The 27,196-nt window shown below is 39.2% G+C and overlaps 1 protein-coding gene across 1 annotated transcript; it reads right to left on the bottom strand.

The window, feature by feature from the left end:
* Window positions 1-561: 561 nt before the first annotated feature.
* On the bottom strand, window positions 562-26,463 carry LOC124257014 (sodium- and chloride-dependent creatine transporter 1-like). The gene is made up of 4 exons (XM_046690980.1): window positions 26,423-26,463; window positions 4,519-4,727; window positions 3,697-3,828; window positions 562-872 (listed from the first exon to the last, which is right to left on the bottom strand). The coding sequence occupies exons 2-4, from the start codon at window positions 4,712-4,714 to the stop codon at window positions 562-564; spliced, it is 639 nt and encodes a 212-aa protein (XP_046546936.1). The 5' UTR covers window positions 4,715-4,727; window positions 26,423-26,463.
* Between the last annotated feature and the right edge of the window lie 733 nt (window positions 26,464-27,196).

Below are 27,196 nucleotides of genomic sequence, written 5' to 3' on the forward strand. Positions count from 1 at the left end.
TTACCAACAGACTTGACTCCACGAATGAGACATATAAAGATTACAACAACTGAAAACAAGAGACATCCAACTATGTGCCACTGCACAGACCCCACATCTTCCAAGCCAGTTGAGACACCCAAGACATTGTAGCTGAAAGAAAAATAGAGGGTAGGTGAGGTGAGAAGTGCAAGCAGTAGAGTATACATGAACTGCATTGGATTCTTACGTGACAAAGGGACGCAACTCTGTACAGCGAAGAGCAGCGGAAGAAACGAATCTTATAATTTGGGCAAATATATAAATCAATATCATGTACAAGCAAAAGGTCAACACGAGTCTACTACTCTGCGGACTTGTAAATCGATTGATGTTTTTATATGTCATGAATATGTAATTGATCATATATATCATTCGTCATGTGACTTTGACCGTCATGACAACAAAAACAACAACAGCGCCGACTCCGATGAATTTGTTGGTCTTTGGATAACTTTAATCAAACCTGACAGTTATGTACATTCATTTTAAACATGAACACCATGTATGTATACGGGAAACATATTTTGACAAAGCTTGTCCTTATAAAAATAACATGACAGATATATCGTACTGCCAAAACTCCTCCGCAGGTGTGTGAGCTAGAGTAACATTTTCCCACTTTTCGGATTTGATGATGGTATATGACGTATTCCCAGAAAGGGCTGTCTTGTTACTGCTATACGTTGTATTCCCGTAGTCAATACACAGGTCGGTGTTCCAGCTGTTGCCACAAGTTGTCCAGGGCAGGACGCTGGAGCAGGACTTCACCATGTAGTAGATGGGCCAGGCCAGATACAGGTTGTAATAGGGCATGTACGCGAATGCAACCACAACAGCGCCAACACCAACTCCTGCTTGGCAATACAAAAATATTTATACGCCTTAAGCCAATATGTAATAACCTGATCTGAACTTCGGTAGGGGATATACAAAAGACGAAACATGCACAATCATAATTTACGTTGCACTGGCCAGGTTTTTTTATTAACACCAAGGAATGTCATGTTGATGTGGGCCACAAACCGAGCTTTTGCAGGAGCTAAATGCTTCAAATTTGGTTACAATTACAGATTACGTAATGTAAGTGCGCTCATGCACTTACTGTAAAATATAGGAGCTCTCATTGACAGCCGCCTACAAGCACAAGCCGTCACCGCGAGCCATGGGACGTTCACGTCGTGAAAGAATGTCAGTACGAGGAAGGAAATATAATGCTTTTGTCAACTGTGGCTCTGACTGGTAATAAATTTGGCCAATTATGTTTATAAAATTTAACTAATGCATGAATGTGGTTCATGGAAGAGGATAGACATTCTCTTGACCGTCAAACAACAGTCGTTCACTCGGATGAAACTGGACCAAGTCCAACTACAAGTCTCGTTGCTGACACTTAAGAAAGCTGACAGAATAAACCATTTCATTGTTGAGAAAGATGTCCTTGGTTAGATCCGTTACGGTGTGTGACCCACAGTCTGTGGTAATTATGGCAAGAGCATCGGTAATATTAGTAGTATTAGTAGTATTGGTATTAGTATTAGTAGTAGTAGTAGTGAGTTTAGTTTTACGCCGCACTCAGCAGTATTCCAGCTTTATGGCGGCAGTCTGTAAATAATCGAGTCTGGATCAGACAATCCAGTGACCAACAGCATGAGCATCAATCTGCGCAACCGGGAACCGATGACATGTGTCTACCAGGCCAGCAGGCCTGAGCACCCAATCCCGTTAGTCGCCTCTTACGACAAGTATGGATTACTGAAGGCACATTCTAACCCGGACCTTCACGGGTAGTAGTAGTAGTAGTAGTAGTAGTAGTAGTAGTAGTAGTAGTAGTAGTAGTAGTAATAGTAGTAGTAGGAGTAGTAGTAGTAGTAGTAGTTGTTGTAGTTAAATCAAGTGAAATTTGGTTTTATGTTGCGTTCAAGAATATTGTGTTCAATTCATAGGTAGTTGTAGTTGCAATAGTTGTATGCCACCCCAACGCCCCAGTAGTAGTAGTACTTGTTGTGGTAGTAGCATTGGCACTGTTAGTAGATAGCGGTAAATGTAGCTGTTGTGGTAAATGTAGCTGTAGTGGTAAATGTAGCTGTAGTGGTAAATGTAGCTGTGGTGGTAAGTGTAGCTGTGGTGGTAAATGTAGCTGTGGTGGTAAATGTAGCTGTGGTTGTAGCTGTGGTGGTAAATGTAGCTGTGGTGGTAAATGTAGCTGTGGTGGTAAGTGTAGCTGTGGTGGTAAATGTAGCTGTTGTTGTAAATGTAGCTGTTGTGGTAAATGTAGCTGTGGTGGTAAATGTAGCTGTGGTGGTAAATGTAGCTGTAGTGGTAAATGTAGCTGTGGTTGTAGCTGTGGTAGTAAATGTAGCTGTGGTGGTAAATGTAGCTGTAGTGGTAAATGTAGCTGTGGTGGTAAATGTAGCTGTGGTGGTAAATGTAGCTGTAATGGTAAATGTAGCTGTAGTGGTAAATGTAGCTGTAGTATAAATGTAGCTGTAGTGGTAAATGTAGCTGTAGTGGTAAATGTAGCTGTGGTGGTAAATGTAGCTGTTGTGGTAAATGTAGCTGTGGTGGTAAATGTAGCTGTGGTGGTAAGTGTAGCTGTGGTGGTAAATGTAGCTGTTGTGGTAAATGTAGCTGTGGTGGTAAATGTAGCTGTGGTGGTAAGTGTAGCTGTGGTGGTAAATGTAGCTGTAGTGGGAGACGTAGTAGTTGCAGTATGTACGACGGTTCAACTGAATCAACAGAGTCAGTTCTGAACATACTCGGCGTCATTAATCAAGGGTCACACTATTGGTAACACTATTTCTTAAAAGTTGAAATAGATTCCACTGAATGTTTAGCAAACTTTCTGAACAGTATGTAAAATACGTCAGGCCATTCAAAGGTCATGCTTACGTTCTTTAACGTCCGATACATTCTGTTACAAATGGCTCATTGCTTATTCAAATTGTCAATATAGAAGGCCACCTGCCACTTAGTCGCAATGATTTGCACGTGCATGTCATTCTATCCATGGGAAGTGGAGAAAATGCACATGCATTGCAGCTTTTTTCACTGTTCAGTTACCTGTTTGAAATCTCAGGTTAAAATGAGACGTTTTTTGACACTTGCTGGAAGGGGTCTATAGACCTTTTGGAATCTGGTCAAACTGAGCGGCAGGTTGCTGACCGCTTTAATGTGAGTCAGAGTGCTATTGGTAGACTGTGGCAGAGATTTTGAACCAATGGGTCCGTGGAATATGCACGTCGACCAGGTCGTCCAAGAGTCACAAAAGTCCGACACAAAATACTGAATGACCGAGAGCTTCATGTTTGTCATTTTCATTTTGGTGGGTTGGTGTATACAATTACTGTTTGCTAGTGCTGTTTGAACATTTGTCTTTATATCACGATGGCACTCTTAGTTCTATTATTTCTGAAAAACTTTTCTTTACAAGTGCTGTATTTCATTTGACCCTTTAGTTATGACACCTAGTAGTATAAGCGTATCAATGTCAGTTTTGTTCTATATATAAAACCTGTCAGTGGACTGTAAACAACTGATAATAAGGGAACAAATCAGGCATACACATTTCAAACACGAAAATAACCCAACAGAAGTGATTATATAAAGCTCACATGTGAATCCCTGTCATTTGTATATAGTATATGCAATCGTATTGGTCAGAATATTGTCACTGACCTTTAAACATAGGACAGAAGCTCCAGACTTGTTTGGCAGCCTTTCCCGAGAACTGCGAGATGGTCGCCTCCACGAAGAATGAGGGGAACCCAGCGATGGCCAGGATCAAGACAAAGGGGATGAGGAAAGCTCCTGGGGGAATATGTAGTCATGTGTTCAGTAATGATTAAACTCGACCATGCTTCAAGGTTACGTATCTCGTCAGGCTTTTATTCCGCATCGAGTTGACACGTCGTGGTAGGAAGGGAACACGGTTCAAAGGGGCATCAAGCCAAATTAACTCACTCCATTCCATGTCAAGAATTCTCAACTGAATGGAACTATTTAAGGGGTAATTTTATGAGTATGTTACCTTCAAAGTCACCATGATATTTGACATATCCATGATATATACTAGGCGTAAACTTTCAGTTACTGGGTCAGTCTTGAATTATACACATCGATTATAATAATTAATGGAAATGTGTAAGAATATTCATAAATGATTTAATGTAACAATTTGTTATCTCCATTGACCCTAACATAAAATAGGATGCGTTGAGACCTCATCTTAGCGATCGCATTGATCACTGAGTTTAATCTGATGCCGTCCTTAAAGATGCAGACTAACCGTACAGCCATGTTGTTCTACAAACACATCCAAATCTTATTCCACAGAAATAACGTGGGAATGTAAGCCTTAAAACTATTCAGCTTTCTAAAAATGGTTATTTGCATATTTATTGGATCGTGTGTGTTTTTATGGAATCATGTCACAGATTATACAGGTATCGCAATTTGCTGTCTCCAAGAATCATAAGAAATAACTACATACAGTCTTACCTCCACCGTTCCTGTTGCAAATGTAGGGGAACCTCAGCAGGTTTCCTAATGCAACACAGTAGCCAATCATTGTCAGCATGTAGTCCAAATGTCTGCTCCATGATTCTCTCTGTGGTGTGGATTCACTTCTGTCACCTCCTTGACAATGTAACTCTGTCATTGGAACTCCTTCATCACTGTCCTCCTTGCTCGCCATGGCTAAAACTGATCTATCCGTAAAGCAAACATAATATATGTGTACTTAATGTTACTGATAAAGGATAAACATACACGGATTTATTTTGTTAGTAACATAATCTATGACCAATGGAAAATATTTGCAAGTAGGGAACTCCTACGTCACTGTCAGTACTTAATGTTGTGTCAACCGGTAAGGCAAATTGACAATATGGAAAGCAGTCTGCACAGTGACAGAAGGATAAAGATTAAAATACCACTATCACTCAACACCTAACCGTGGCTTTCCTGAAGATGTCCTGCATTTGTTACTTCCAATAAGGGTCTGTTTCATAACTCATGTTGCTATTATCTGATTTGACGATTTAAATAACAATATATGAAAACATTCTAAAATACTTCTGTCCTTATGATCTTCTCAAATGTCTGAAGGCATTAAGTCGGTCGAACATTGTGTCAAATACAAAGTGGGGAAGCAATCAGACAACTCTCCATCACTGTTATAGATTACTGGTTCGCACAAAATGGAACTATGGCTCCATTGCAAGAGTAATTTTAAAACAAAGAGACATGATCAAAGGTCTCAGATAATGATTGGATGCATTTCCAACATCTACTATTGTTCTTTAAAACAATGTCGCATTAAATTGTCCCTTCAGTACATTATTAAATTATGATCCAATCCTTCAAATCCTGCTTATAACCCTGTTTTTAATCCTGTCTGTGCGGAACACTTTCATAAGAAACCAAAGCTGGTTCCCTTCTTTGGATTCAGATTAAACCACATATTGAGGCTAAACGTTCGGCGTTTGATATCATCTCTCCATACCGACTTTTGTCGACTCTCTGGCGGTTGGTCAGTCCAGAAGTAGACATTTCCCTAACAAGTTTTAAAATGCCCGATACAAACCAATTAGTTTACATCAACAGGAATACCTACAACTACTAAGTAAATACAATCATCACCGTTCAATATTTACCAATGGATGCAAGTACGCTGGCAAAGCAGCTAGTACCCCGGTGTTGTGTTCAAAACAGCTATCATTCCGAGTTACAGAACTTTCCATTGTAGTATCTACAATGCACTGACCCTTAAACTGCCCATTGTAGTATCTGCAATGCGCTGACCCTTAAGCTACCCATTGTAGTATCTGCAATGCGCTGACCCTTAAGCTACCCATTGTAGTATCTGCAATGCGCTGACCCTTAAACTTTCAATTGTAGTATCTGCAAAGCTCTGACCCTTAAACTACCCATTGTAGTATCTGCAATGCGCGGACCCTTTAACTTTCCATTGTAGTATCTGCAATGCGCTGACATTAAACTACCCCATCGTAGTATCTGCAATCCCATGCTATTATTAACGCCTTGTTGTACGTCCATGTATGTCAACAGTTTTTAATATAATCTATTCCCTGTCTTTCTTTTTAACGATTTGTCTTCAACTCATCCAATTTAGAAATTGTAAAGCCATAAAAAGATCTTTCAACTGGCCAATACGACTTGTCATTTATTGGTTGCTCAGTCATGTCAGCAGAGCGGGTAACACAATGGCTGATGCTGCCGCAAGGGCAGCTCTAGAGAAGCCTGTGACACCAGTACAATGATTATAGAACTTTCATCAGATGCTACATTCGGGATCTTATGCAACTAATTGGGACACCCAAGTAGATATATATAAATTACACGCTATTACACCAACTACCGGGTGCACCAGTAAGGTTGTCAATCCAGATTTGAAGAGGTCATATTAAGACGATAGAGTATCTCTCGTCACGATATACTCATGACTATTTGTTGAAAGCTGACGATCCTCCATTTCCTTATCCAGTGAGATGAAAGAACAACGGTGAAGCATGTTCTGAATTTTCCATCAGAATTTTCCATTTCAAGGCTTCATCCATGAATGATCTTTTTCAGCATCAGCCCGTATTTAGTTTTAATTTGATATGGCATTGTTTGTTGTCGCATACTTTTGCGTTAGTGAAACAAATGTGGACAACTTAAAGCTGATGTATGGCGTTATTACAGCAAAGGCTGAGCGGGAGGAGAAATAACATGGTTTCGGCACTGTGAGACTATTAAGAAAGGTCACATGCAGCGCAATAATATTCCAATTATGTACTGCCCAAAAATAGTTTACAGTAGTGAGCTGAATAGACTTAAGAATTACGAGTTGGTACGTGTGGCATATTTGGCTGTGCTCTAAGAGAGACATCCTCGATAATCTCCAGGGTATACGTTACGATAACTCTCCACTATACCCTGGATGCATCCACGGCTTAGGGCGATGATTTTATTACCTCCCTTGGCTGGCTCCGCATTCTCACAGTAGCCAATCAGCTAAGCCGCCGTTACAACCGAGCATGCCAGTGTCAACAAGGATAGTGGTCGCAGTCGCGAAGGAAATAATAAAGACAAATTGACAGATCTGAAACTTTATAAAGTATATGAAAGAACTCCTTCTACCTCTTTCAGAGTACCTCTACATCAATTGTGTTGCCAAGTTTATATGGTTAGATAATTTAAGAAGCGAAAGTGAGTTGTGATTGGTACGCCCAACTTCCCAGCGTAGACACCTTATTGGGAGGTATATGAAAAATATATGAAAGAAATCCTTCTACTAACTCCAACTCCAAACAAATACTGTCTCCTCCGAGGTCCGCGCCTCCAGCCACCACCGATCCCCGCCACCACTCAAGCACCAACCATAAAAAACTCCACGGTCAAGGCCGCCCATAGCCCCTCAGTCAAGGCCAAGCTTACTACTGCCTCTCAATTACTACACTTGCTCAGCCTGCCTTGCCCCCTTCAATGCTCCCATACCACTCCCTCACCCCACCCCCGTTTAACCCCTTTTTCTTTCTTCACCCATTATTTAATTATAAACAGCTTAACTGTTTCCAAATCAAGCTCCCACTATGCTATACAATTCTCTCCCCCCCCTAACCAGCCCCACATTATATCCATCAGTTTAGTTCTATTCCTCATCTCTTCTCATCTAAATAAATACACATAATCCTGAAGAGGTACAAGTTACAAAGGGATATTAGTCCCAATTACGTGGATATAAATCAACAACAGCGAAATAATGGGTCCCTTCCGTCCTGTCACAAAACTATCTGCTGCTGTGTTAGGTTTAACAGTCGGGTTTTCGTTGGCGTCTATTTGTGTTGTGGTCTTTAAAATCCAACATTCTGACTTTCATTTCGTCTCATCTATTGTGAACACGGTAAATTCACAAGCTGTTCATGCAAGAGAGATGCAGAATCAATCGAAGGACCTACACGAAGAATTTCAGAAGTCTTTGGGACAATACTTGTCTGGAAATATCAAATTTGAGGACCTGCATCTCCATAAAGGTTAGTTCCAATTTGACAATGTAGTATTCCAGCCTAATCAGGTTTGCTTTAACACCAATGTGAACAGTTTTGCAAGCACATCAGGGTGTGTGGAATGAAACCTTGAAATAACGGTGGTCAAGTATGTTTCTGTCTTTTTGAAATTGGAGATGGTGTTGATCAACCCAGGATCTGACTGGGACTTCGAGGTAACGATCAGCGTCAAACGGAGGCAACTGTGAACAGTAAACTACCGTACGTTTTACCACTGTGTGCTCATTTTCGTGTTTCTCAATGCATCTGAAACATGAACATATGCATTTCTATTTATGCATATGATTCTCGGGCGAGTGGGTGAAAAAAATAGGTAGGCATAGAAAATGTATTTCAGTTATATCTAGAGTTGAAACGGGTAGTAACTGAAAGTACTCGAGTACTCGCCTTCAACTACTTGCGAGTACTCGAGTACTCGTCCTCGAGACTGTGACGTAGGTGAGCTGAGATCTGCTGGGGGGTCCTTGGATATGACTCATGGAAAATTGAGAAAATTAGAAGCTCTGAAACACGTTTTCCTTGTGTTTTGAACAGTAACTACGTCTTTGTTTCAGGTATGAATTTTAAGCTATTGAGGTACGTTCATTTAAAAAATAATGATTCCCATATAACAACGTTTTTACGTTATGCGTACATTATGCTATGCGTACGTTATATTTGAAGCTCATTGAAAAAGAAATAAACAATGGACCCATCCTTACGTACCGAACACCATGTACTATGTTGTGATATATTCTCAAACTGATAAGTAATTGCATGATCTACGGGTATGAGTAAATGACACAAGTTTAAATACAGCTCCAAACTATGGAGCGTGGTTGCTCAGCCATGTTGGGGCCGAAACGACTACACGTGGAGTGAGAGGGGAGATAACTCTTCTTGGACGAGTACTCGAGTAGTATTTTACTACTCGAGTAATGCTCCTACCCACCTCGTAGTCAAGTACCCAGGTTTCAGCCCGAGTTATATATACTATGTACACTTTGCTAAGGATCAAATCATGGATTCAACAGAAAACTACCATGTGGGGTCAAATTTGGTTTAAATATCTAAGCTTAAAGGTCACATGCAACGTAAAACACAACTTTGCAGATTCTGATACCTTTCGGTATGGACGTACCGAAACAAATCATCAAAAATGCAAACTCAAGTTGAAAAATAACGCGATGAAAAATACCGCGCGAAATCGGAGTTCAAACGATTCACTAATTTTCCCCCCGAAAATTTCGGGGGAAAACGGGTTTCAACAGCTGGGCTGCGCTCATAGCATGTGCGCAGTGAAATAGGTTCGCGCAACTTGGAAGAGGGCTGTCTGGTGAATACTCGGTGGAGGCTTTGGTGTGAGCTATTTTCATAATGTGTTGTTGATATCTCACAGGTCCGAGCTTTTTATATGTTATGACAGTAAATTAACTGTTTATATAATTTCATTTGTCTATTTCACCACACGTTCTTCTTACCGAGTCACATTTTCAGTTCGATACTTAAAAGCAATGTCATTATTTAGCGTTGACAGAATTTCTAACTGTGATATAGATATGTCGTTGTCACAGACAAAACTCAATGTCTTGTTTTATTGACACCTATGTGTCTGCCTGCCTGTCTGCTAATGACAATATTCAATACACAACTGCGATCACTGACCACATGCAATTTGAACTTAACACCAATCAGGCTATACACCATAAACAAAATGCATTGATTTATGGCCCGAGTTCGGTCTCTGTCACATTATGTAATTACACAGACAGGCAGGTGTGATACTTGAACACATGACATGTTATGATGTCTGTTGATTGCAAAATATTATACACAAAAAATGAGGATGTATTTACAAAACCCAACATCTCTATATATACACACACAATGAGCCGTGCATGAGGGCGGCATCTGCAAATGAACCAGCCGTTACACTTGAGTGCACACCCACCCGCTCTGACTGGGTTCGGTATCCCGGCTGCTTCGTTTCGAGGGAGGTAAACCCAAGTACAAAATATTGCACTTTTGATTTGCGATTATACGCTTATAATTTTGTTTAATTGTTTTTTCATAATCAGCAATGCATATTATATGTCATGAAGAAGTGATAATTGTGTTTTAATTATGTTTGATTTTTTGGTTGCATGTGACCTTTAATGTAAGCATGGATCCTAGATTTCAGTATGTCACTGCGTCTTGTGGATCCCATACCTGCTACTGACAGGTGTTGTGTAATTGTCAATGACTCTTCCATGATTTGCAAAATGGTTGATTGCTGCCATGAAAACCATTTTTATGGTTACTCATGTATCAAGTGCATAAGGTTAGATTAAAGTGACTGTTTGCTTAAAGAAAGGGTTACCATATTATTATTTATCCAGTTTTAAATGGATACAATTTCAATTTATAAACCTACGTTTAAGTAAAGCTGTGAATTTTTGTGATCCGTAACAAAGTGTGAGTAGTATATCATGGCGTATAGACTTTATGTGACAGAAAGTCCGGCAGTATTGCAAATCTTGGACGTGGAGTACAGCACACCGCGAGTGGACAATTGAATGCATGTTTCGTTTGGCAGTGAGCAATATTAGGGTAAGCCACAGCAGAGTGTTTTCGAGTCGTTACCAGGCAACCATTTTAAAAAAAAATATGGCATGTCAGAGCTCCAGATATGATTTAGCTCATGTGGGTACTGTACCCACTGTATTTTTTTGGAGTGGGTATTATGAATGTTGAGTGGGTATTTCATTTTCCGTTACCCACTGCTTTCAAATATGTGCGTATTTCAGTCATTTTACTCACCTAAGTATTATGTCATTGAGTAAGTTTGCTAAGCAGGTATGTTCTGCCTTATGTCATACCTAATCAAAACCAACTTAAATATAATGGAAATGATTTCATAAAAAAATCACTCGTCCTATACTGACAGTACAACACTTGTCCTATACTAACAGTACAACTTGATAGCAATCGATGTCTTTTTCATAACGCAAGCGATTTTTATAAATATATTCCGTACGCATTTGTTTTAAACTTTTTTGCGTATCTAACATTTTAAATGCGTAATTGGTACGCAAGAATTATGTTTCAATGCGTAATTGGAAATTTTCTATGCGTATTTTACCCGGATACGCAGCTTATCTGGGCCTCTGTGGCATGTTCATACAATCGGCACATGGTGACAGACAATAAGCAAAGTCATAGTGTCTGGTGACCCGATAAGTAGACACATCTTGGGGGTACCTTTGGGTCATTGTTACCCGGTATCCCACCCGGAAACGAAGAGTCCCACAAAGTAACGCAGTGTTAACGTGGTTTCACGTCGCTATTTCGGCAATGTCATGGCGTCTGAGACGGTCACAGTTATGATGTATTAACCGAGCATTGGCTAAATGACATGCCTAGATAAATAAGTGGGGTGTCAATATTTATATTTTACAAACAAAATGAATAAATAAGAAACCCTTTGTCAACGTAAGTTAAATATAATATTTTCCGTTTGTTTTATCAATGGTCATCTTCATGAAGCTTGACATTTGCTCAAGGCATAATTATTGATAGTGTAAATATATTTGAAGTAGAACTGATCTGACTCTTATACCATGATCAATTTATTCCAGACAAAAAAGTATCCACTTTAGTAAGACTGTTCATATTTTGCCGCCATGTGCTCTGTAAATTCAGATAAATCATTTTATAGCTAAAATACATGGAATTATTATGAAACGGCCCTCCCATTATCAGAAATGTGAGGGCCGCTGCAAATGACATTGGACCGCTCAACCTTAACGACGGGCCACTATCAGTTCTGTTGAGAAGTGACGTCATAGTGGGTGCGTGGGCTTACGGTTCATTCGACCTTGGCTTTGGACTGGCAGATATTCTGGGTCAAACAAGTCAAAGGAACCCGAATTCCCTCTTTAAATAGCGGTAATATTGGCTTCCTTGTTGGTGCTAACCTCAACAATTGCACTATTAACGTTGTTGGACCAAAACCGAACACTGACATAGTTTGACATGTTGCAGGCTATGGTCTTGTCAAAGGCCAAGGTCGAATATCGTCACTTTCTGTTGTGACGTCACTTGAATTGTTCGATGACGTTATTGCATTCGGTTAGTAAAAAACCCGTCAGAAGTTGGATTTGAGTAAACTTACAGTCAAATTCCTTCATGTTTCCTTTTTTTTTTCAACACATTAATTTGATATGGCATTGTTTGTTGTCGCATACTTTTGCGTTAGTGAAACAAATGTGGACAACTTAAAGCTGATGTATAGCGTTATTACAGCAAAGGCTGAGCGGAAGGAGAAATAACATGGTTTCGGCACTGTGAGACTATTAAGAAAGGTCACATGCAGCGCAATAATATTCCAATTATGTACTGCCCAAAAATAGTTTACAGTAGTGAGCTGAATAGACTTAAGAATTACGAGTTGGTACGTGTGGCATATTTGGCTGTGCTCTAAGAGAGACATCCTCGATAATCTCCAGGGTATACGTTACGATAACTCTCCACTATACCCTGGATGCATCCACGGCTTAGGGCGATGATTTTATTACCTCCCTTGGCTGGCTCCGCATTCTCACAGTAGCCAATCAGCTAAGCCGCCGTTACAACCGAGCATGCCAGTATCAACAAGGATAGCGCAGGTTTGTTCGCAGTACCACTCAGATTTTTTGGGAAATAATAAAGACAAATTGACAGATCTGAAACTTTAAAAAGTATATGAAAGAACTCCTTCTACCTCTTTCAGAGTACCTCGGCATCAATTGTGTTGCCAAGTTTTAACGGTTAGATAATTTAAGAAGCGAAAGTGAGTTGTGATTGGTACGCTCAACTTCCCAGCATAGGCACCTGATTGGATAAAAAAGCCAGCCAATTGAGGTAATAAAATCATCGCCCTAAGCCGTGGATGCATCCAGGGTATAGCGGAGAGTGATCGTAACGTATACCCTGGAGATTATCGAGGATGTAAGAGAGATAAAGTGCTATTCTATTGGGACAGCTAGGGACACTTGAGAGGACAAAGAGGCACCTCATCGCCCTTTGTTCACCACTGAACCTTTTAATCCCTCGAAACAAGCACCTCACAAGATCTGCCAACACCGCAGACATGACGTAACTGATACTGGTAGCAAGAGCAAGTGCAGCTTAATAAGGCGTGTTAGCTTGCGTAATACTGCTTTCTTTGTCAGGCTCTTTTGGTGATAAGAATAATGAGTTCACGTGGACGTGCAGCACATTGAATACTCGGATGATATACTCCAGTAGAAAAATCATATAACTATATATAACTATTTATAACTATATATATATGTCTGCGGATATATATATATCTATATCTATATCTATCTATATAGATATATCTATATCTATCTATCTATCTATCTATATGTCTGCGGATCTAAGTCGACCATATCAGATTAATGTCTATTAATATATCGCTCATCTCCTACGTATATACGAGATATTAAGTACTACGTAGGGGATAATTTGTCCTACGTTGGAGAAAATATGTCTTACGTAGGAAAATTAAGTCCTACGTAGGAGATAGTGAGACCAAACATTTTTTTCACCGTGGCCCTACTACGCTTCCGTAGTACTAAACCCTAACTTGAAACTCTACATATTACTGTAAGAGACAGTTATCATGAAGATAGAACCGTTCATAGAGAACCGTTCTCTGTCAAGTTTGTACAGGAGGTGGTGCGTGTGTAAACGTATGAAGTAATATCCGTTACATGTTCAACACGAATGGCGTTATGAATTAGCTTCACAATATCATCTGCGACTGAATATCTTCGATATTCAGTGCGCGATCAAAGGTAACAAGAGCTTTTAAAACTCCCAGCGTTATTGAGTGAGTGACTCAACATGGATTTATGCATAAACACCATACAGCGCATTGATTAGATTCATGTTCCCAAAGGAAAGACCAGCACGAACACAGGCGTTCACTACACGCTCTCGCTTTATGAGATATACGACGACAGATGGTTGTTGTCACAACATGTACTCAGTGAGTGTTCAATAGCAAAAAACAGTCAGTAGTTTACGAACTAAATTAAAAAAGCAAGGTTTCTCTTTATCCACTATTATGTATCATTTAGCATGTGTTAAGTTGTAGAAACGCTACACTTCAAAGAGTAAATAAGCACAAGAACTTCCATTTGTTTTCCGTTGTCAGATCACATAATCCCAATGTCATCGCTGGGCGTGGGACGTGGAGTGACTGAAAAGCAAATCAGCTCGGAATACTTTCTGTGTTTCAAAGACAGCTATGTAACATTAATGGCTGGTGTAAATCACATAATGCCAATGTCATCGCTGGGCGTGGGACGTGAAGTGACTGAAAAGCATATCAGCTCGGAATAGAAGCTGTGTTTCAAAGACAGGTATTTAACATGAAAGACTAGTGAATAATCTCTCCATATATGCCTGAGTATGAAGTCAAGTACATGTAATGCCTTGCAAATGGTATTATTGATAAATATAACTTGACAAACGTTCAGCCAGTATTTGGGCTGTGGGGTATCCAAGTGGTTAAAGCGTTCACTCGTCACGCCGAAGACCCGGGTTCGATTCCCCAAATGGTTACTATGTGTGAAGCCCATTTTAGGTGTCCCCCGCCGTGATATTGCCGGAATATTGCTAAAAGCGGGTAAAACTAAACTCACCCACTCACTTCATTATAACCGACACTGTCCATGTATTTCATGCAGCGCCGACTATTTTGCCGTCGCCCATGTCCGTGTATGAACCATACAGAGACACATACAAATTGCATGTTACAATAATGTCAGTAAAAGCTGATATCATCTAAATGCGTTTTCATGCAAGATTAAAGAGTTACAATGCCTTTAAGGAGATATGCAAATAAACGATAAGAAGGAATCTCGTAGCATGCTGTTACTCTGTAATCAACGAGTGAGCGAGTGAGTGTGGCTTGCGCCGCTCTTTGTCATATTCCAGCAATATCTCGGGGGTGGCCTCACACATTATGCAAATATGTGGAAAATTGAACCCGGATCCACGAGCGAACGCTTTAACCACCAGCCAAGCAAATCGACCCTCCATGATCAACGAGGACGAGTGACCAGAACATAATTTGTTAAACATCAAGCACATTCCTATGGTATGGACACAGCAGATAATTTCATATATGCTTTGATTCGGAAAGTGAAGTATGTGTATATATACAATTTTATTTTCTAGCATTGCCATTGAAAAACATAGTTTTATTACTTCCTTTTTAAAACTGTTTCTGAAGAAAGAATACAATGCAACCATTCTTAATAACACATATATGATTCAGATTTAAGATTCACAAATCGTAATCGAGACGGGAAGCTATATGAGGACCATAGGAGAACACATAACTTGTCAGTTGACACGATTTATCATCAATGAAGATCTTACCGGACTCGAGCAGCGCAAGCTCGAAGGGCCCGCCAACTGGTCTTGTATAAGAAAGTTGAGGCGTCATGGGTGACCAGCGGGGTCATGCATCCTCATTAAGATGGGGGACGGGCCGGCGAGAAAGGTGGCCAACAGCACTTCCATGAAGTGTGCTAGTCTACTAAACTCAAGGTGGTGATTAATCTGAGTCAAGACAAATGAATACTATTACAGTCATGAGATAACTTGTTTGAAATACCCATAATGCCCTTGCACGATCTCAGAACAGTTACTGTCGATAGTCATCATGACTCCATGCTTTACATATGTTAACATCATTATAACTGTGCATAAAACTGTGTTGTTTACAGTAACATTGCGCTTTTGCAGAGATTCACATATGATGTAAATGAACAATTTATATGATTTAGATAAATATGATAATATGCGCTCATGAAGTTGTCAATGCCTCCCTTCACGTCTTCAGTCAGTGACACGCACCGCCAGATGTTAACGGTGAACGCGCTGCGAATGTTGTGAAGCACGTGCACGTGAGTGTGTGGGATGCACGAGCAGTGTGTCCGTGCTCTACATGCTATGTTACGGGTCTGTCTACTACAGACAGACAACACGTACTTACAATCGATCGTCCATACAGGTAAACTGTTAGCTTCCTCCGATGATAACGAGTCCCAGTGTACCAACTTGATTTTTATGCATACTATGATTTTGCTTGCTTGGTTCCTCATTTCATTAAAATGCACATACGAATACACATTTGTTTGCATCTCTAACCAGGTGTAATCTTGAATACGAGTGGACGTTGCTTAGCATAGCATTGACTACATGTATACTACGTCGTGTAGTATATGTGCAACATATACAGTATTGCAGTATACATATTACAGTAAGGGCTGGACAGAAGGGCGAATAATATCGGTGTGTGACTGTGATACAGACTGGGACAAGGTATGGAAAACCAACAATTTGGACAACAGACCATTGTTTGGGTCTTTCAATTGTAAATATGATTCAAATAGCTTAACCTAGATTTCGATATCCTTCGAATGTACATTTGGTTGAAACTGGAAAATATACATTTATCTCGAGACAAGAACGAATGTTTACATATAATTCAAAAGTATGACAGCACGAGTATCCATTTTGTCTTTTGTCTTCTACCCGTCCCTACTAGACGAACAACTTGTCTCTGAAATGAACATATTTTACCGAAAAGAAGTTCATAGTAAAAAAGAGAAATATAATAAAAAGGAGCCCTGAGACATTCTCCTGAAGCTGTGGAAATCTAGACTTGCCACATTTTCTAAACTTGCGTGGACTTTTGATATATTTGCTTCAGGGTCTGTATGACAGACTACGTCCCTACATACGCTCAATCACAAGTGTCTCCAGGTCACGGAGAATCATTGGTGTAGGGGCTCGTATTGCAATTCTCGTGCGTTTGCATGTGTTGTTGACGCGGCATGGACGCCTTGTAACATCACTATTTGATTATGATTCAAAAACACATGCTCATGATATGATCGGAATCGTGCCACGGATTAGCAGATATTTATCATGAAAACAGGTTTTTATGTAGGTGGCTTGAAACTTGCTTTTACAAAGGCCAATAGATTCGATCACAATACTTTTCGTTTTACAACTTCTTTTCTCTTAACATGCTGACCTCAAAACTGATTTAAATTCTAATCGCTGCTTAAAGAGAAAGACAATAAATAGTATGCCAAATTATCGTTACCATGACAACCCTGTGATATTTCACCTTATGTAAGAGAGTAATAAATACGATGCTAGGTATGGCAGTACTACTGCAGTTGATAGTGTCTGTCGTAAATTTTATTAAGTTGCTTCAACACTATCACTAATCACTGGGTATGTATACAATTATATGTGTGATGGAGGAGATCTTGCGTCGCTAGTTTTCTCAATAATCGGAATACATGTATGTAGCGTGAAACCGGCAGATACCTATAGAAGAAAGTGTTTGCCCTACCTGTAACAACGATGTCCCTTGTATATAGAAGGCATATAATATGGGGATGAATGGCATGTACTTTTATCTTTATAAATACTGCGATCTTTCACAATAATCCCTTTTTAAACATAACTGGTATTTCAATTATTGTATTTATACAGTAATATTCTTCAAACGTTCTCCACATACGTCCGTCAGATACATCGCGCACTACCCCTTTCTCTTTTCGTCTCTCAAACGACTGTTACAAGTTCGGAGAATCCTGGTCAGAGTTGAAACGTCTTAAGACTATTCCCTACTATTCTGTAACATGCACATTGTACCTAAAATGGGTAGAGCTTCCGTTCGGGGGAATATCAGAAGGACAGCGATACACTTGTCTCCAATGTTGTAGAAGACACTCCAACTACTTAGGAAAACAATAACCCAATGAGATATTGCATTCATGTCGGATTCAATGTTTTCGGCCCCTATCAGATGTGAACTTGAACATGCAAGGTCTGCGTCTATGTCAGACTAAAGGTCTACGAGTTGTTTAGCAGCACTGGGGCGTAATAGTCATATGGGCCTGCTCCAAACAACGGAATATATATCTTTTGAGAAGGACTTCTCCGACGGGTAAAGGTACAGCAATGCAACATCACGAAAATATTTTTTTTCACTATTATTCATTTCATGTTTCACAGAATATTTAATTTGATGGGCGAGAGTTTTTAATATCGTTCTAATCTAATCGAATTAAGTCAAAATGAGCTGAAATTTGTGTCATGATGCTTATAAACATACACTCATTCATTTACAACCAAAACATGAATTCTGAGCGAAATTAAACATTCGCGCCCATGGGCCAACATAGTTTTCGCCCATGGGCGAGATTTTTTAATATCGCCCTAAGTTAGTCGAATTAAGTGAAAATGAGTTGAATTTTGTGTCATGATACTTATAAAACATACACTCATTCATTTACAACCTCCAAAACATGAATTCTGAGCAAACTTAAACATTCTCGCCCATGGGCCGGCCCATGGACGAGCGAGTTTAAATCTAAAATTTTTGTGTGCATTTTTTCATCCCTGGCATATATTCATGACAACTGCATGTTTAATTTGGCCAAATCATTTGTCAGAAAGTGCCCACAGTGCGGAGAGTTTCTGGACTTTTGTGAGTCCAGAATTAAATTGTGACGTGTTTTATAGTATTTTAAAGAAGAAATTGATGTAATCCATACATTTTTATAAGAATTTATATTGTAAATAGGTAAGTTACTATTTTAATTTTGACGAATGAAAAAATAATTTTGATTGTTAGTGGCTGTACCTTCAAAAGTGACTGAAGGGGCGTAAACTAATTGTCCCTCTGTGGTTTTAAGTGTATAAGTTCTGGTAGTTTTAACTGTTTGGTTCTCTGTCTACAAATGACCGGTACCCAGAGGGTTGGTATAAATCCAGCCGGGGCACCTTGCAGGTTGCAGAAATACATAACTTTGGCTCCTTGTGATCTGTAGCCCTGCTTTAGATTGTAATGTTCTATATAGTCACATTTTGATTCTAACGTACCAGTTTTAGGCCTATATCTGTGAACACCTAGATATATTACTGTGTTTTGATGACAGGTTTATTTTGAAATGTAATGTTTGAAAGTATCGTAAAACTGTTTTGTTTGATATTTGCCATAACATGGCTGAAATACTACTGATGTGACATCTATTTAACTCACTCAGTCTTTTGGTCTTCTGTTTATCTCTAGTCGTTTGACCCTTAACTGTTCACTGTATCATTCTCGATAATCATCAGGGTATACGTTACGATCAATCTCCACTATACCCTGGATGCATCCACGGCTTGATTTCATTACCTCCCAATAAGGTGTCTACGCTGGTAAGTTGAGCGTACCAATCACAACTCACTTTCGCTTCTTAAATTATCCAACCGTTTAAACTTGGCAACACAATTGATGTAGAGGTACTCTGGACGAGGTAGAAGGAGTTCTTTCATATATTTTTTTAAGGTTTCAGATCTGTCAATTTGTCAGTATGATTGCACCAAAAATCTGAGTGGCACTGCGAACAAACCTTCGCGACTGCGATCGCTATCTTTGTTGACACTGGCGTAACGGCGGCTTAGCTGATTGGCTACTGTGAGAATGCGGAGCCAGCCAAGGGAGGTAATACAATTATCGGGCCAAGCCGTGGCTGCATCCAAGGTATAGTGGAGATTGATCAAAACGTATACCCTGGAGATTATCGAGGATGTTCACTGTATGTGCTTTTAATGTTCCTAATGATGGTTTCCGCACCATATCATGGAATTCGTTCTGTCCATATATGTTTTTTTATAAATTCAATGTTACTTTGCGTGTGTTATAATATTTGAGTCTGACTTTTGTTATTGAACGAGAAAATGTCATGGGAGCAGAGAAAGAACGATTACGTGAAGGTGAGTGAGTGGGAGAGTTTAGTTTTACGCCGCACCCAGCAATATTCCAGCTATATGGCGGCGGTCTGTAAATAATCGAGTCTGGACCAGACAATCCAGTGATCAACAGCATGAGCATCGATCTGCGCAAATGAGAACCGATGACATTTGTCAACCAAGTAAGCGAGCCTGACCACCCGACCCTACCCTACATTCAATCCCCGCACCTGGTCAGTCTCCAACATCGCGGTTAGGACAAACAACTTTGTTGAAGGTATACATTTCTTTATAAATTATTATTAAATATATTAATAAAGATTATTATACTATTTTGGCATTTTGAAATTTCAATTTTTAAAATGATTTGTAAAATTATGGGTTCTTCTGTTCAGGCTGGCGCAGGCGAATGACCAACAAGGTGGCAGAGCAGTCATTGGGGATTTACAGGCTCACCCCAGAGCTCCACTGTGAAGCCAGCCTCCTACCCTTCCAGACCAGGTTCATTCAAGAGCTCCACTGTGAAGCCAGCCTCCTTCCCTTCCAGACCAGGTTCATTCAACAGGGACGTCTGAAGACATACATCCGAAAGTCATCATCAGCAAGACAGGATAAGGTCTTCCAACTGTTGCGTTTGTTCAAGGATGGTGACTTGTCTATGTCCCAACCTCCCTCTAGATGTTCTGTGATCTAAGGGCCAATCATTCAGTGAATGAATGAGTATGACAATATGTGTAATGATGACGCTGCTGTTATAATCTTTTTGTTATCATCTTGCTAATGTGATGTTAATGACATGAGTGAGTGAGTAAGTGAGTATTGTTTTACGCTGCTGTTAGCAATATTCCAGCAATATCACAGCGGGGAACTAAAAATAAATATATGAGTTGTTGTTATTATTATTATTGCTGTTGTTGTTATCTAGCTAATGTTATAAGGAAATGAAATATAAAACGTCATACTTTGTTTTATAAATGTTGTTATAATCTTGCTAATGTTAAAAGTAAATGAAATATAAAATTAAAGTTGACGTCATACTTTGTTTTAAATATGGTGCCGTTTTAGTCCAGAAATCAGTAGCTGTTTTCGCCAATATGGTGCCGTTTTCGCAAAATACAAATTTGGTGCCGTTCTGCTGTGGTACCGTTTTAGCTATTACTAATTAAGGCTTTAGCCCAAAAATATTCTGGTAAAAGGAGAGGTAGATTTTATTGCCTTTTTATTGATTTCTCAAAGGCTTTTGACACAATAAGACATGATGTTCTCTTGCAATCTTTAGCTGAAGTTGGTATTTCTGGTAAATTTTATAATATAATATCATCAATGTACAGCAGTTTATCTGCATGTGTTAGAACTTCAAAGGGGTTATCTAAGTGTTTTACATGTAATATTGGTACCCGTCAGGGTTGTGTGTTAAGCCCACAGCTGTTTATCATATTTATTAATAAGTTGTTTTCCCTAATGGAACAGGAAGGTGGTATAGGTGTTAATATTTCATCTGATTTTAACAATTTGTGTTCACTTATGTTTGCTGATGATGTTTCTGCACTTTCTGATACTTGTAATCAGTTACAAAAGAAGATAAATGCACTTGAATGTTTTTGTAAACAAACTGGAATGTCAATTAATCTTAGTAAAACAAAAGTTCTTGTCTTTAGAAATGGTGGGCTATTACGGGAATATGAAAAGTGGTCCTATAATGGCAATCCTATTGAAACTGTATCCTTTTATAAATATCTAGGACTTGTATTTACACCAAAGCTGGTATGGAGTAAAGCGCAAAGCTGTTTGGTATCTCAAGCTAACAAGGCGATATTTTCTGTAAATGGTTTTCAAAAAAAGATGGGAAGAGTAAATTGTAAAGACTTGTTTAAGATTTTTGACTGCATGGTTTCACCTATTTTGTGTTATGGGTCTGAGATTTGGGGTACTAACTATTGTAGCATCATTGAGTCTGTTCAGGTAAAATTTTGTAAATATTTCTTGAAAGTTGGTAAATCTACCTGTAATAACATGGCTCTTGGTGATTGTGGCAGACTTCCTCTACAAATTACTTATATGACTAAAGTAATTAAATACTGGTGTCACCTATTGTATATGCCTTATGATAGACTGCCAAAACATTGTTATATTATGCTCAAGTCCTTAGATGATGTTGGCCGCACTACTTGGGCAACTTGTGTCAAAAATATTTTATTTAAGTATGGTTTTGGCTATGCATGGATCAGTCAGGATGTTGGCAATGTTGATTATTTCATATCCTTGTTTAAGCAGAGACTTTCGGATAATCTTAAACAATGTTGGTCCACTTCAATTCAAAATTCAAATAAGTGTTTTATTATTCCCAATTTAAGACATTTTTAAATGTGGAAAGATATTTAAATTCTGATATTCCTTTACATCTCAGATCTGCACTCTCTAAATTTAGATGTGGAAATTTTAATTTAGCTGTTGAAACTGGTAGATACAATAAAGTTAATTACAACGAGAGACTATGTCTATTTTGTAAATTGGATGACAAAAATGTTATTGAAGATGAATTCCATGTACTCCTTAAGTGTGAACGTTTTTCTGATTTAAGGTTAAGATATATTCAGAAATATTTGACTGATTTTGATCCAAATGCCAATTTTATTAACATTATGAAAACACATAATGATTGTATCATAAGAGATGTCAGTATTTTCCTGTATCATGTACTTCAGCGCATTAGAAATGTTCCTCTTACGCAGCATGTGCACTAAACTATCTATATCATATGCAAATGACTGTATGATGGGCCTGTGGCCTTTTACTGAATAAACTTGTCTGTCTGTCTGTCTGTCTGTCTATTACTAATTAAGACACTGAAGCTGCATGGACACGTTCATTCTACTCTCCATTGTTTTTGTGTTACCAAATATTTATGCTGCCTCATCTTACCTGTATGGCATGTTTGTCGAAGTGCACTGCTTACAACTCTGTACTATATGTTTTCAGAGTGTAGTATGGCCACAGATACGGATAAAACACACATCATGTAAAACCTAACAAGTGTGAATCAGGCGCACAGTTGGTTTGTCGTTCGGCAGTGGGTCTGGGTGACCTCGACTTTCCTCGAACATCCGTGTCATCACAGCTTTTGTTAGTGATGCATTCCTGTCAGCTTTTCAAACGCCCTGTGTTTGCGTAACCATACCCAACAAACCGCGTAGCATAAGCAGCTTGGGGACTTTGATGAACAAAGGAGTCACGCTATACGATTACTGTTTGGTGTGCACTATGTCTCGTACAGTAGTGTTTTATGACGAGAGCAGCAGTAGGCACAGACTAGCGAGCTCATACACGTTTTAGCCAATAAGACGACGCTTTTAGCCGAGATGATTGCAACGATGTTATTCATAACGTCACAGGCTCATGAACAACAATATAGACGACACAGATTCTATGGAAAACTCCCATGCCTGGTGTGTAACGAAATACACAGACTTGCATAGTTAGACATGATGAATAACACACGGCTGAGAAATACAGGGCCAAATGTCAGCTCACATAAGGCTGCTGTAAGGGAATGAACATAAGATAATTGTTAATGTATGTTTACGAAACACACTTACGTCCTTGGTTAAAATCTTCAGCACCCAGGTCTCAGCGGGGATGCTGAATAAATCTGAATGTTTACCACCGCATATATGACAAAATCGTACTTATCGTACGGTAAAACGCTGACTATAAATGCAGTCCATTTGGTAGGCTGATATTTGGCATTGAGTGATTCAGTGTCCATAATTTCATTCGGAAATAATCCATTTGTAATAGGCGGGGTTCTGAACAAACTCCTGTCGCCCAGTGACAGCTAAGTTAAATCAACCTCTTTGGACTTCTTGTTGTGTGCTTTTATTTTATAATGTGTTGCTCGCTACTCAAAACTCAGTAACCAGTTCATCATCATAAACCTTATTAAGCGTAAGCTTATTAACTGAGACAGACTGAAAAGTAATAATAGTTTATTACAAAAACCTGGTAGAAAAATTGAAACAAACACTCAACAACTTGTCAATGTCACAATGCTCTAACTCACATAAGCATTCAGTCCTTCAGGTACTCGAATCCCTTAAACTACTCTTAAAACACCATCCAAACCAACCCTTCTAACCCGAACATTACCCCTTAACTACAGTCTAAAACCCATTTCTTTTCCTACGCTAATGCCTCCCCCCCCCCTCAAAACACACACACACACACACACACACACACACCTGACCTAACGTTAGAATAAGATCACATGACACCCCCATATTGCGCCTAGCATCCTGCTTTATAACAGGGAGGGAATGATCCTGAAACATGACCTCGAGACATCAGTACTACTAGGAGACACCTCATATGATGTTCAAAGCTAGACACTGAATTCAGAAAGGCAGCTCACTTATACAGCGCTCAAGGATGACCTTTGATGTGGGTCAAAGTTCATCTACTGACGTCTACGGACGTATCCACCAATCAGCGCCTACCTAACATCCACGTGGCCTACCCATTGTATCCAGCACTTCGATGAACAGTAACACCAGACAGAAAGTAGTCCCTTAATTAGAGCAAGTGAAACAATGTTCTACAAGACTCTCCGATAAACAATTAATGTGTCAATTGTAATTACTATCTAAATATCCCTATATGAACCCCTGCCCCCTACATGTACTTACATTACTATTTAACAAAAAATGCGACACTGAATGCGACATGGAAAACGCGAATGCATACGCATGTGATAATGTTCAGTTGAATGCTAGGACTTTTGTTTAAACACATACACATAGCGCACATCATCTATTATCTAAAAGAGCGTGAATTTATTGTATCCTTTATATCGAGTTATCCCATTCCTTTCTAATGTAAACACGAAGAGAGACTAAATTGAAATCCCTGAAGTTACTTTGGAATTGACTGTTTTAAGTGGAGCTGACGGATGTGGGGTTTCCTATGAAGTGAATGCTGATGGAAATATATTGACATTAATCAATTATTTATACAAATCATATTTGCTTCATGCAAATGTACAGTCATAGGTTTACTTTAAGAATGGTTTCAATTTAACCTCGGTAGATATAAACGTGTTGGGGAGTGTACCCACAAGTTAAGCATTTTTACTCATTTTAAATACTACTATCATTATTTCAAATCACTTATATCACTATGTTCTCTTTTTTTAGCAATTCAACACAATTCGTTGGCGAAGTTAACTAGTGCTCAGCCTACCCAGGACACTTGAAATGTTAAAGTGGGTCGTTTCCTTCACTGTGGTACCAATCGCCGTATGGTAAAGAGCCATTGCTGGCAAAACAAGGTAGCTACATGACCGCTGAAATACATGCTAATTTCTATGAACGCGGTAATAATCCATTTACCTATGATTACTTGTTTCAGTTTAATTCTACGCCACTTTTATCAATATTCCAGCAATATCACGGCAGGGGACATAAGACATAGGCTTCACACATTGTACCCATTCGAACCCGGGTCTTCAGCGTGACGAACGAATGCTTTAACCAGTAGTAGGCTACCCCACCGCCCCGCAATTACCAATGACCATGCATTTTGGAGAGTATGATTTGATTTCCAGGGTATATAAACCTGTGTCATAAACCACAACATTACAAATATTTCACACATTATAGATGAAACCGATGGCCATATTTACACAACTCTGTCACATGAATTGTGTTCTGCCAACTGCACTTCTGTTTCGTGACCCGGATAAGAAATGTTTGACGGCCAAATGATACTGGCATTATAACGTTGGTCAATGACATATATTTCTCGCATGGTTGCATTAGGGAACTACTGTTCCTTCGTGTGGTGTTAGTCTCTTTACAGAAACCTCGTGGAAGTTTTAAAGACATGTAAATACACGATATGTAACAGCATTAGTTTTGCAACAAGGTCTTCCTGTTCGACGTCATATTGCATGCATAGCTGAAATCCAGCCATCTTGGCCTCTAAAGCCACTGCATCAAATGTCTTATGATCTCAAAGATGTCAAAACCCTTTTTCATTCCTTCGTAACATCCAAGCTTGATTACAGCAACAGGCTTGTATTTGGATACAGAAACAGCAATTTGGACAAGCTCTAGCGAACACAAAACTCATCAGCTAGAGTAGTTACCCATACAAAGAAGTACGAGCATATAACACCTGTACACAATCAGACAAGGAGGACATTACTATCTACGTCAACTCTCTTAGTTTCTCTCCCAGTCACACATACTGTCACACACGGTGATAGAACATTCTGCAAAGAAGGAGCTGTGTTGTGGAACACACTCCCAGCCTACTTACGTGATAATACCAACAAGTTTCCGACCTGAACTGAAGAGCATACAACCTAGGGGCTTTGAGCATTTTTCTGGATTACGACGATATAAAAATGCTCAACTTATTATCATTATAATCTATTTACCTTACACATTTCTATGCATTTTAGACGGATGAGCACCTACAAGTTCAGTGGCAGTGTCTCACATTTCCCCAGACAATGGTTACAATGACACAGGTAAAAATGGTCTACTTACCTGTATATCTAACTGTGCCACACGCTCTGTGTTCTGTGTACGTATACAACGCTCAAGTCACCACAACTTGCCCTACTTAGATGAATTGCCGTTTGCATGAATGAACTGTCCTGTAACAAGCACGTTGGAATATACCCTCGTCTGAGAAAGCAATTCCTCCGTCCTATCACCAATTGAATAGAATATGCAATAGAGCAATAAGCAGTCGTGCATGCACATGTTTCTATGGTGCTTTTATGTAACTATATTCATACTGTATAAGCTAACAATTTAAAGAAACCTCTTTGTGCTGGAGTGGTGCTTTCAGTTAGCTCATCTATAGCCCGATTTTATATTATGTTGTTTTTAAATGATTTAACATTTTACACTGAACTAGTTTTAATCAATTTGTGATATTCTAGTCGTTATACTGTCCTTCGCTGGCAGGTTTTTAAATAAGTATACATATGTTCATTTTTAGTACATAACTTTTTGCCGTCACAATATGGCTGAAATATTGCCGATGTGACGTTAATATTAACTCACTCACTCACCCATTCAGTTAACTCAAAATTGAAACTCAAGCGGATTAAGGCTAAAAGGAATTATAGCCTGTATCTGAACTGTGTTCACTTAGTGAAAGCTAACTCAAATAACTGAGTTCACCAGGTAAATAAAGTTTGATTTTGTGAACTGTGTTCACTTTGACTTTGATGGATTTTGATGAGATTTCTTACAAGGATTAAGAAGGCATTACCACAACGCAACAGAAATCACCTTCCAGTTGAAATTGTG

The sequence above is a fragment of the Haliotis rubra genome, unplaced genomic scaffold (assembly GCF_003918875.1).
Source record: "Haliotis rubra isolate DU_JTF1 unplaced genomic scaffold, ASM391887v1 Scf1168, whole genome shotgun sequence".
NCBI classification, from domain to species: Eukaryota; Metazoa; Mollusca; class Gastropoda; order Lepetellida; family Haliotidae; genus Haliotis; species Haliotis rubra.

Coding starts and splice junctions, on each gene's coding strand:
- LOC124257014 (XM_046690980.1), bottom strand. CDS start 4,714: ATGGCGAGCAAGGAGGACAGTGATGAAGGAGTTCCAATGACAGAGTTA. Junction 3,829..4,518: donor TTGCAACAGGAACGGTGGAG/GTAAGACTGTAT, acceptor ATATTCCCCCAG/GAGCTTTCCTCATCCCCTTT. Junction 873..3,696: donor CTTCTGTCCTATGTTTAAAG/GTCAGTGACAAT, acceptor ATTGCCAAGCAG/GAGTTGGTGTTGGCGCTGTT.